The sequence below is a fragment of the Pseudophryne corroboree genome, chromosome 5, assembly GCF_028390025.1.
Source record: "Pseudophryne corroboree isolate aPseCor3 chromosome 5, aPseCor3.hap2, whole genome shotgun sequence".
Taxonomy (NCBI): Eukaryota; Metazoa; Chordata; class Amphibia; order Anura; family Myobatrachidae; genus Pseudophryne; species Pseudophryne corroboree.
This window is the reverse complement of record NC_086448.1, coordinates 409,340,102-409,352,553: the sequence shown is the minus strand read 5'-3', so window position 1 is coordinate 409,352,553 and position 12,452 is coordinate 409,340,102. Positions and strand designations below refer to the sequence as shown.

The 12,452-nt window shown below is 48.5% G+C and overlaps 1 protein-coding gene across 1 annotated transcript in view; it reads left to right on the top strand.

Moving 5' to 3' along the window:
• The window catches only part of ADCY2 (adenylate cyclase 2), a 1,664,414-nt gene extending 1,652,775 nt beyond the window's left edge, over nt 1–11,639 (top strand). Inside the window, exon 25 of the mRNA XM_063922769.1 lies at nt 11,228–11,639. Coding sequence (XP_063778839.1) covers nt 11,228–11,380 — 153 coding nt within the window. The 3' untranslated portion in view covers nt 11,381–11,639. The remainder of the gene's footprint in view (nt 1–11,227) is intronic.
• Nucleotides 11,640–12,452: the final 813 nt, after the last annotated feature.

Genomic DNA, 12,452 nt, shown 5'->3' with positions numbered 1-12,452 from the left:
CCGGATGGTTCGGTGAGACCCATTTTAAATTTAAAATCTTTGAACACGTATATAAAACGGTTCAAGTTCAAGATGGAATCGCTCAGGGCGGTTATCTCAAGCCTGGAGGAAGGGGATTACATGGTATCACTGGACATCAAGGATGCTTACCTGCATGTCCCCATTTACTCTCCTCACCAGGAGTACCTCAGATTTGTGATACAAGACTGTCATTACCAATTCCAGACGCTGCCGTTTGGTCTGTCCACGGAACCGAGGGTGTTTACCAAGGTAATGGCCGAGATGATGATACTCCTGCGAAAAAAGGGAGTTATAATTATCCCGTATTGGACGATCTCCTGATAAAGGCGAGGTCCAAGGAACAGTTGTTGATCGGAGTAGCACTTGCTCGGCAGGTGCTACAACAGCACGGCTGGATCCTGAATATTCCAAAGTCGCAGCTGGTTCCTGCAACACGTCTATTGTTCCTGGGGATGGTTCTGAACACAGAACAGAAAAGGGTGTTTCTCCCGGAGGAGAAGGACAAGGAGTTGTCATCTCTAGTCAGAGACCTCCTAAGACCAAAACAGGTGTCGGTGCACCACTGCACGCAAGTCCTGGGAAAGATGGTAGCTTCTTACGAAGCAATTCCGTTCGGAAGGTTCCATGCACGGATCTTTCAGTGGGATCTGTTGGACAAGTGGTCCGGATCGCATCTTCAGATGCATAAGAGGATAACCCTGTCTGCAAGGACCAGGGTGTCTCTACTGTGGAGGCTGCAGAGTGCTCATCTTCTGGAGCGCCGCAGATTCAGCATACAGGACTGGGTCCTGGTAACCACGGACGCCAGCCTTCGAGGCTGGGGAGCAGTCACACAGGGAAGAAATTTCCAGGGACTATGGTCAAGCCAGGAAATGTCCCTACACGTAAATATTCTGGAACTAAGAGCCAATTACAATGCCCTAAGTCAGGCAAGACCCCTGCTTCAAAGTCAGCCAGTACTGATTCAGTCAGACAACATCACAGCGGTTGCCCATGTAAACCGACAGGGCGGCACGAGAAGCAGGATGGCGATGGCAGAAGCCACGAGGATTCTCCGATGGGAAATCACGTGTTAGCACTGTCGGAAGTGTTTATTCCGGGAGTGGACAACTGGGAAGCAGACTTCCTCAGCAGACACGACCTCCACCCGGGAGAGTGGGGACTTCATCCAGAAGTCTTCCGGCTGATTACAAACCGATGGGAATGGCCACAGGTGGACATGATGGCGTCCCGCCTCAACAAAAAGCTAGAAAACTATTGCGCCAGGTCAAGGGACCCTCAGGCGATAGCGGTGGACGCTCTAGTGACACCGTGGTTGTACCGGTCGGTTTATGTGTTTCCTCCTCTTCCTCTCATACCAAGGGTGCTGAGGATAATAAGAAGGAGAAGAGTAAGAACTATAATCATTGTTCCGGATTGGCCAAGAAGAGCTTGGTACCCAGAACTTCAAGAAATGATCTCAGAGGACCCATGGCCTCTACCGCTCAGACAAGACCTGCTGCAGCAGGGGCCTTGTCTGTTCCAAGACTTACCGCGGCTGCGTTTGACGGCATGGCGGTTGAACACCGGATCCTGAAGGAAAAGGGCATTCCGGAGGAAGTCATTCCGGAGGAAGTCATTCCTACGCTGATCAAAGCCAGGAAGGACGTGACCGCAAAACATTATCACCGCATATGGCGAAAATATGTTGCTTGGTGTGAGGCCAGGAAGGCCCCCGAGGAATTTCAACTGGGTCGATTCCTGCACTTCCTACAGTCAGGGGTGACTATGGGCCTCAAATTGGGGTCCATTAAGGTCCAGATTTCGGCTCTGTCGATTTTCTTCCAAAAAGAACTGGCTTCCCTGCCGGAAGTTCAGACTTTTGTTAAAGGAGTGCTGCATATTCAGCCTCCTTTTGTGCCTCCAGTGGCACCTTGGGATCTCAACGTGGTGTTGGATTTCCTTAAATCGCATTGGTTTGAGCCACTTAAAACCGTGGAGTTAAAATATCTCACGTGGAAAGTGGTCATGCTATTGGCCCTGGCTTCGGCCAGGTGTGTGTCAGAGTTGGCGGCTTTGTCATGTAAAAGCCCTTATCTGATTTTCCATATGGATAGGGCGGAATTGAGGACTCGTCCCCAATTTCTGCCTAAGGTGGTTTCAGCGTTTCATTTGAACCAACCTATTGTGGTGCCTGCGGCTACTCGGGACTTGGAGGATTCCAAGTTGCTGGATGTAGTCAGGGCCCTTAAAATTTATGTTTCCAGAACGGCTGGAGTCAGGAAAACTGACTCGCTGTTTATCCTCTACGCACCAAACAAGATGGTGCTCCTGCTTCAAAGCAGACTATTGCTCGCTGGATATGTAGCACAATTCAGCTTGCACATTCTGCGGCGGGACTGCCGCATCCTAGATCAGTAAAAGCCCATTCCACGAGGAAGGTGGGCTCTTCTTGGGCGGCTGCCCGAGGGGTCTCGGCTTTACAACTTTGCCGAGCTGCTACTTGGTCGGGGTCAAACACATTTGCAAGATTTTACAAGTTTGACACCCTGGCTGAGGAGGACCTGGAGTTCGCTCATTCGGTGCTGCAGAGTCATCCGCACTCTCCCGCCCGTTTGGGAGCTTTGGTATAATCCCCATGGTCCTTACGGAGTCCCAGCATCCACTTAGGACGTCAGAGAAAATAAGATTTTACTCACCGGTAAATCTATTTCTCGTAGTCCGTAGTGGATGCTGGGCGCCCATCCCAAGTGCGGATTGTCTGCAATACTTGTACATAGTTATTGTTAACAAAAGGGTTATTGTTGAGAGCCATCTGTGCAGAGGCTCCGTTGTTGTCATACTGTTAACTGGGTATAATATCACGAGTTGTACGGTGTGATTGGTGTGGCTGGTATGAGTCTTACCCGGGATTCCAAATCCTTCCTTATTGTGTCAGCTCTTCCGGGCACAGTATCCTAACTGACGTCTGGAGGAGGGTCATAGGGGGAGGAGCCAGTGCACACCAGGTAGTCCTAAAGCTTTCTTTAGTTGTGCCCAGTCTCCTGCGGAGCCGCTATTCCCCATGGTACTTACGGAGTCCCAGCATCCACTACGGACTACGAGAAATAGATTTACCGGTGAGTAAAATCTTATTTTTACATATACAATTAGCAGCCTTACACATAACGACCACAGTAGTGTTCCTTACACATAATGTCCCCAGTATAGTGTCAGATACACATAACATTCCAGTAGAGTGCCAGATACACATAATGACCCTAGTAAAGTGCTATATACACATAATAACCCAAGTAGTGCAGTGCCAGATACACATAATATGCCTCCACAGTGCCAGATACACATAATAACCCCAGTATTGCAGTGCCAAATACACATATGCCTCCAGTAGTGCAGTGCCAGATGCACATATGCCCCCACAGTGCCAGATACACATTATATGCCCCCGTAGTGCCAGATACATATTATATGTCCCTACAGTGCCAGATACATATAATATGCTCCCAGTAGTGCCAGATACACAGATGCCCCCACAGTGCCAGATACACATAATATGCTCCCAGTAGTGCCAGATACACAGATGCCCCCAGAGTGCCAGATACACATAATATGCTCCCAGTAGTGTCAGATACACAGATGCCCCCACAGTGCCAGATGCACCAGTAGTGTTGCTTACCACTGCCGCCGGCCTCTGCTGTTGCTCTGTACTCCCACTGCCAGGGACCTGCTGCTGCTGTGTGTGTCAGAGGAGAGAAAAGTGCAGCCCGCGCCTCTCCTACCCCTCCGTCCAGTCTCCGGGGGTGGTGGTATAACATCTCTGTTCGTCATGATGGGGCCAGCTAGTCAGTCGGCAATCATTTTGGGAGCAGGGGGGAAGGGGCACCCACTGCAGACCACAGTGTGGAACAGCTTCTACGATCCCTGCACAGAGTCTTTTGGCTTCAGGTGATCTCTTGTTGGGCTTCAATGTAGGGGGGCACCATCCAGCGCCGACTGCTGGCAGTAACTCCAGGCATCCCGCAGAGGAAACACCCAGGTGGTAAGATAGAGATCCATGAGGGCACTGTCCATCACCCGCCATGGGCAGCAGACCCATGCATTCTGCTGTGGAAACGCCATGCAGCAAGGAGGAGGAGCAATTGCGGCTGGCTGATGGCTGCCCTTTGGAGTCGGTGCCCAGCGTGGCTGGTCCTAAGGAATGTGCCTGGGCCGGCCCTGACAGCACCCCACGCAGCCAGTATCACTGATGCTGTTCGTACTGGGTGACTGGGCACTTCCTCATACTACAAGCCCTGCCCTGTGCATGACATCATGCAGGGCGCAGAACTAGCACTCAGCACTGCTGCCATGTCACACACTGTACTGAGGCAGGAAAAGGTAGGAGAGAGTAGGCAAGGAACATGGGAGAGAAAAGTAAAGGAATGTAGGTAAGGATTGAGTGCAGTTTAAGAAAATAATAATGCACTTGAGACAGACAGTAAAGTAGGTAATTAAGGTATGTTAGAAAAGAAGAAAGAAAAATAATGTATGTGAGAGTCGAGATTAGAAAGTAAGGCAAGTATGTGATGTGAGAGATTAATTGATTGCAAAATACACGCTACAGGCATTTTCACCCGGAAACAACATATTTTTCACCCGAAAACACATAGGTTCAGCGAAACCTGTGTGTTTTCGGTAGAAACAGCCCCGTTTTCGGGTTAAACCGGGGCTGTTATCAGGGATTATGCTTCACCTGCCGGTTTATCGATTAGATAACCCCCTCAGCGATACTTTTACACCCGCAGTCGCTGCAGGTAATTGAATATCCCCCTGTGTCTCTCACTGCCGGCAGCAATCTCATCCAATCACCGCCTGAGACCGACGTCCTCCCCTCTCTGCTCACCAGTGCACAGCACACTACAATACAATTTATATCAGGTGTGACTGTGTGTGCGTCAGGGGATAGCTTTTTGGTGTGACCCATGCTGCAGCGTCGGCAGAGCTGTGCTGGGGCTGACAAGCTGAGCCGGCAGAGCATGGTTCTCGACAGCACTATCTTCTGCATGGTGATCTTCTCCCTCTACCTGATGCTGGACCGGGGGCAGTTTGACCAACAAAGAACCCCCACAGGGAGGGACCTTCCCCAAGGTGAGAGAGGCGCCCACACCTGGCGTGTGTTAACCCTTATATGCTGGGTACAGTCCATTTCACTGTGCTGTACATTACATAGTTATTTATCTGACGTGTGCCTTCTGTACCTGACAGGTGATGTCTTCAGGTGGGTACTCATGGGACGATGTGCGCAGTGTCTGACTGGGGTATGAAGGTGCCCATTGGGGAATGCAGTGGTAGGGGCACATGTTTAGGGATGTGGTCAGTCTCCAGAGGGGGTGTGGCCAGCTGCTACATTGGTTTGCCTAACAATTAGTGAGTGCATGGGCTGGGCCTCTTGACAAATATATAAACACTGCTAGTGCGTGCATGATAATGTACAAGATAAATATTGGCAATGCACTGTAGAGAATACATCATAGTCCTGTGCAGTATAAGGTAACATATGTATAATGTATAATTCAAGAACACAGTCTGGAACCTGATCACTAGAGGAGGAGGAGGGCCCCCAGGCAGTGGGGCCCACCGATGGTTTCCACTGTGGGCCAGTCCGACCCTGGATGTGCATATGATGCGTCATCATCAGCAATGGGACCCAGCAGCGGAGGCCAGCATCGGCAGGTGCATAAACACTTGCCAATGCTGTCAGTGATGAGTAACAGTGGGAAGGGGGAGTGGGGGCATGCTGCATTCGGCAGCATGGCATTGCTGGTGACAACTCCAGATCTCCCTACATGTAGAAAACATATGAGGCTGTCGCTTGCGACCCACGGGTGTGCGCATCATCATTATTGTCATGCGCACACATGCCAGTTTTTTAAACGATTTGTCATTCTGATCGGTCAAAAACAGCAATACTTGTTAAAATATCGTCCCTTGTACACCCACCTTTACTGTTTAATCTCGTCACAGCCCTATATATTGCCTACCTCTGCTCCACACAGCACCTCATGGTACTTACAGTCCTGTACCCTCACATACTGCCTCCCTGTGCCCCACACAGCACCTCATGGTACATACACTCCTATACCCCCACATACTGACTCCCTATGCTCCACACAGCACCTCGTGGTACATACACTAATATACCTCCTCATACTGCCTCCCTGTGCTCCACACAGCACCTCGTGGTACATACACTAATATACCTCCTCATACTGCCTCCCTGTGCTCCACACAGCACCTCGTGGTACATACACTAATATACCCCCTCATACTGCCTCCCTGTGCTCCACACAGCACCTCGTGGTACATACACTAATATACCTCCTCATACTGCCTCCCTGTGCTCAACACGGTACCTCATGGTACATACACTCCTATACCCCCACATACTGCATCCCTGTGCCCCACACAGCACCTGTATCTGACTGCACTGTATCCAACCCGCACAGTATGCAACCCGCACTTTTTTTGCCCTGCACTGTATCCTGTACTGTAGTCTGTATCTGTTCCACACTGTAACTCACTCAGAAGCAGATTTATTAAGCTCGGTGAAGTGATAAATTGGAAGGTGATAAAGGACCAGCCAGTCAGCTCCTAACTGACAGTTTTCAAACCCAGCCTGTAACATGGAAGTTAATATCTGATTGGCTGGTCCTTTATCACCTTCCACTTTATCACTTCACCGAGCTTAATAAATCTGCCCCTCAATATTTAACTGTGTGTCCCAATGTATTCTGCACTGTACCCCACACTGTATTCTGCAGGTACGAAGCACTGTTTTATGGTTGGGGAAATTTTGGGGAGCTGCTCAACAAAAAGACTGATTAACCGGAGCTTTACATGGGCACAGAGTGACAGTCACCAGTGGTCCAGGGTTCTCAGGAGGGAGTTACAGATTGTGCAATGAGAACAGTCATGTGAGCCCATTGACTGATGCACTGTAGTGAGTAAGCAGACATCCAGAGTAGTTCCTCCCATCCCCATGCTCAGGCCCACCCCTACTTACTCCCTATGCTGCCTGGACTGCATCATTCTAAACTTCTCCGGAGCTGCTCTGCACGCATAAACCAGTGCAAAGACACAGAGAAACGTAGTGTGGGAGGCAGAGCAGTGTTGTGTATAGTGATGTATTGTGGGGAGGTAGTGCAGTTATACAGTGTGAGAGAGACAGTGTAGTGATGTAGTGTGGAAAGTTAGTGCAGGGATATAGTGCTTAGATGTAGTGTGGGCAGGTAGTATAGTATAGTGGTGAGGTGTAGTTAGGGGATATAGCGTAGTGATGGAGGGCGGGATGTACCAAGCAATTGTGGTACATCCTGACACTTACCGCATTGATACTGTCCTTTGCAATGTCAGTCCTGCGGGAGGAAGAAGGCAGGTTAGTGAAGCCGTGGCTCCGGGGAGAGGAGGGACACAGATGCCGGTTCCACCCCCGCTGCTGTCAACACAGGCTCCACAAACCAGTGCAGAGGAGGTACCTGTAACTATGTGGCCGGAGGAATTGGCAGCTGTGGCTGCTGCTGCTGCTGCTGGTGTACACAGTGCTGATGCTGCCCGGTGGGGCCAGAGGAGGAGGGCGGCTGCTGCAGGACATTCCACCGGCATTGCTGGATGCCTCCCTATGGATGGAGCTATGGACGGAGGAGGCACCCCGTCCAGAGATACACGTGGGATCTAATTGAATCCCTCAGGCTGGTAGCGGAAAGAAGCCCAAAGGCTTCTATAGGGTTGATAAATAGCATATAGCTTGAAACGTGGTTGCGGCACCTCATCATACAAAGAGTGACTCTTGTCCTAGGAAGAACCATTTGGATTTACCGGTGAAAAGCTCTGGTGCCCAGCATGGTGTCTTTTGGACACACCCCGCTTTTACACCTTTGTGGCTCCACATACATACACCGGGGTGGTCTTCAGGTTGCCGGCTGTCGGGATCCCGGCACACAGTATACCGGCGCCGGAATCCCGACAGCCGGCTTACCGACACTATTTCTCCCTCTTGGGGGTCCACTACCCCCCTGGAAAGAGAATAAATAGCACCGTGCCCGCAGTGTGGCGAGCACAGCTGGTTGAGCCCAGCGAGCCCGCAAGGGGCTCATTTGCACTTGCCACGCTGTTGGTATGCCGGCGGTTGGGCTTCCGGCGACGGTATGCTGGTCACCGGCATATCCTACTACACCCATACACCGGGTATGTTTTCAATGAACAGTATAGAGACTCATTGACTTTTTTGTGCAACTTCATCTATATGGGTGTACATTAATGCATATCGTTTTTATCTATTATGTATTTTGTCAATTTTTATCTGTTTTCAAATTCAATATAAAGTTATAGTTTGCTTTACATGTTGTAATTTCATTTTGACCAGTGGTCTAACACCAACCAACACTGCTTAACTGACCCCATTGGGATATATGGAAATCCCAATTGTCAGACCCCAGGCAGCAAAGGGTAGGGAGCGCTTCAGATCCACACTAAACTCACTTTTCTATAGGATAATGCCAGCAAAAGCTGGCATTACCCCCTGCACTGAAAACAGACAGTAGTACTTATGAAAATGCAGTAAGAACACAGAAAACAGTATTTTTACAGCATTTTCCCTTAAGTACATCCTACTGGTAGTGTGGGGTGGTAGTGCAGTAATATAGTGCGGGGATGTAGTGTGGGGAGGTGGCATAGCTATGTAATGTGTGTGGTAGGGATATTGGGGGTCATTCCGACCCGATTGCTCGCTGCAGTTTGTCGCAGCGCAGCAATCGTTGCCTAGCGATCGCCTCTGAGACAGAGGCGATCGCTGGGTGGGAGGGGGCTGAATGGTGGCGTTAAGCCGCCGTTTAGGGGGAGCGGTCCGGTCAACGCAGGCGTGGCCGGACCGTTGGGGTGGGGGGGGGCTGCCGCGGCTGCATGACGTGTCACACAGCCGCTGCGGCCAGTGGCAGCGACAATTAACTCCCGGCCAGCCACAGGAGCTGCGCTGGCCGTGAGTTGCTCCTCAAATACAAAGGCATCGACGCTGTGCAATGCTTTTGTATTTGTGCGGGGGCGGGGGGGGGGGGGGGCCCGGACTGACATGCGGGGTGGACTAGCCCTGTGCTGGGCGTCCCCCCACATGGCAGGGAAGATGATCATAGCTGTGCTAAATTTAACACAGCTACGATCAACTCAGAATGACCCCCATTGTGCAGAGATATAGGGCGGGATGTACTAAACTCTCCCGCTGCGGTATTAGGGTTATCTCTGCGCTCCCGGTGTTTACTCCGCGTTAGTTGTTTTCCTCCTGCTGCCCGGAGCTCTCTAACGCTCCCTGTAGTTTCCGCATCACACTGGTCGTCACTGCGGTCTGCCATAATCACCGCAGCGGCCACTGATCCCTCCACAGCGGTTGTTCAGCACTGCGCTCCCCCTGTCAGTGAGTCATGCATGCGCAGTAGTCGCAGTAATAGGAAGCAGAGACCACTGCGCATGCATGGGTGTCCACGACCTCCATAGAGTGGGAATAGAACCTGTGGCAACTGCTTGTTGCACTCGCCCTCCCCCACCGGCATTCCGCTGCCTGGATCCCAACGGAGGTATGCTGACCGGTGGTCATGCATAGCACACCTGTTCAGGGATATAGGGCAGGGATGTAGTGTAAGTAGGTAACATGGATGCAGTGTTTGGAGGTAGTTTGGCTACATATAGTGCTGGGATGTAGTGTGGGAAGGTAGTGAAGCGATATTGGGCCTAATTCAGACTTGATCGTATATGTGCAAAAAAATGCATATTTACCATCAATAACTCTGACATGCGGGGGGACGCCGAGCACAGGACTAGTCTGCCGCGCATGTCGGATCCAGCTCCCCCCCGCAGACATGAGAAAGCTTTGCATGGCGGCAATGCTTTTGCATCTGTAAAGTAGCCCTCTGCCTACGCTAGCTGTGAAGGCAGACTGCTACCCACAGTGTTTAGGGTCGCAGCGGCTGTGTGTGAAATCATGCAAACAGTCCGTACACATCTGCGTTATACGGACCGCACCCCTTAATGCCACCGCAACGTCGCCGACGTGCCCCCTCCTGCCCTGAAACCACCTCTGCCTGTCAATCAGGCAGAGGCAATCGCGCTATGTGCACATATGCAGTGCAGCTTCTGCGAGTGCGCACACTTCACCAGGCATCAGACTGTGTACACTGCTACAGCAGCGTTCCAGTCTGAAGTAAGCCCATAGTGCAGAAATGTAGTGCAGTGATATAGCATGTGGAGGTTGCATAGTGATAGTTGCGTAGTGTGGTGAGGAAGTTTGGGATGGTAGATTTACATGTACTAAGCAGTGATAAAAGTGATACAGCTTCTCTGTATATGTTTATAGTATGCAAATTATAAATGTTACGTCAATGCTGATTGGTTGTCAACTTCTCCACTGGCTCACTTCTCCACTTTTATCACCGCTTAGTACATGTCCCCCTGCAGGAATGCAGTGTGAGGAAGTAGCATAGTGATGTACTGCAGGGCTATAGTGTGGAGATGTAGTGTAGGAGTGAAATAGTGCTGGGATGTACTGTACTATAGTGAAGATGTAATGTGGGGAGGATGTGTAGTGATGTAGTATGCCACCACATCACCGCACCCACACAGGGAAAACTTGTCTGTGGCGCTGATCAAATGCCCTGCGATGGCACACAATAGGCCCTTCATAACTTTTACCTCCAGTCCTATGTGGACCTTAATCTGGTGCAGCCCACAATCATATAGTTTGATATCATTTGTGATAGAATTTTTATGATGTAAAAATCCTTTTGTTTGTGTTCAACCATAAAAATGTATTGCTTGCTTTTAAAACATATTTTATTTGACTGCTTGTCAAAGACACACAAGATATTATACAAGCCCTACCAATACCCTTCACAGTCATTATAATGATGTTATTTAGACATATTGTTATGACAAATAGTTTTAACAAAATTATGCTATGTCATTTCTTAATAAAGTGAAACAGTGGAAGTTGATTGCATTATCAACTTTTTTCTAGGGATCTTCAACAAACTGTTATTGTCAAGTGTCATGGTTTAATAAACTAATCAAATGAATGATGAATAACAAAAACATAACTGATTGATCCTTATGATAATTTAATAGCAGATTAGATTACAATATGTGAACTAGGTGAATTATTTATTTATTTATTTATTTATTTATTTCATTTTTGTTTCTCTTTTAGGTTACAGAAGAAACAAGCAATGTATTGGTAGCTCTAGGATACATTTGCACTTGTCGGGGAATAATTAATGTTAAAGGAAAAGGAGAATTGAAAACATATTTTGTACATACTGAAATGACAAGATCAGTGTCACAGAGCAATGTGGCATTCTGAAATTTTGGAAAATAACAATCTTATATCATCAACAATAGTCTGACATTAAAGATGCAGCATTAGCCAATAAGTTAACCATAATTCATACAACGTGGATGTGTTTCATTTTTACATCTCATTATGATTCTTACATTAGGAGCACCCAATTACTGATTACTTTATCAGATACTATCTTAGGCCCTGTTTTGTACTGAAGTGTCATACAGTATGTTTATTTACCACTGTATTTTGCTAAATTATCTAATTAATTAAACATGTATATGTACTTTGTTTAAAAATATAACATTGATTATTTTTATTTTGTCAGAAAACTATATTTAATAATACGCCATAACAGACATCATTAAAATTGTTTTGTTATAACCTTGCATGAAATGCAACATACATGCAAGGTTAAATTAAAGCAACCTTAAAGCATCATTTCAATGAAACAAAAGGATTGTGTATTTCGGTAACACAAATGATTGTGTCAGGCTATAGGAAGAATTTTAGTAATTGCAGTATTTATAATTACCTGATCTTACTCCACCCTCTGATTTCACATGACATATGTGCATTACTGACTTGCCTACCACTGAGAGGGTTTTTATATTCATAATGGTCCTCATTTAGAGATGGCCGCAGTTCGTACAGCAGCTGCATCTTTGGACACAGCTGCTGTATCAAAATATACAAGAGCAGCAGGAGGCATCTTGTGTACATAGATGCTTCCTGCATGCGTGTATGATCCGCTGCTGCATCTGAAGATGCAGCATCAGATCACTTGTGTGAGTATCCCTCAGGTTATGCAGAAGGACCAAGCTGTTTACACTGCTGAGCCCAGAAAATTTGCATCCAAAAATGCAGACCCTGGCCCCGACAGTCCCAAAAAATGGGGGTGCCCCCCATTTTTTATAACGCTGCCTAGTCCCGCCCACCCCCACATCCAAACACTGGCTGCCTTTCAATCAGGCTGCAGCTTGGGGGCACTGCAAGGAATGTGCAGCCAACCCACCACCGGAATTGTACATAAACCATCAAGTTTACATACGTTTCCAAATCAGTCCAAATAACTGTTGGGGTAGCTATGAAG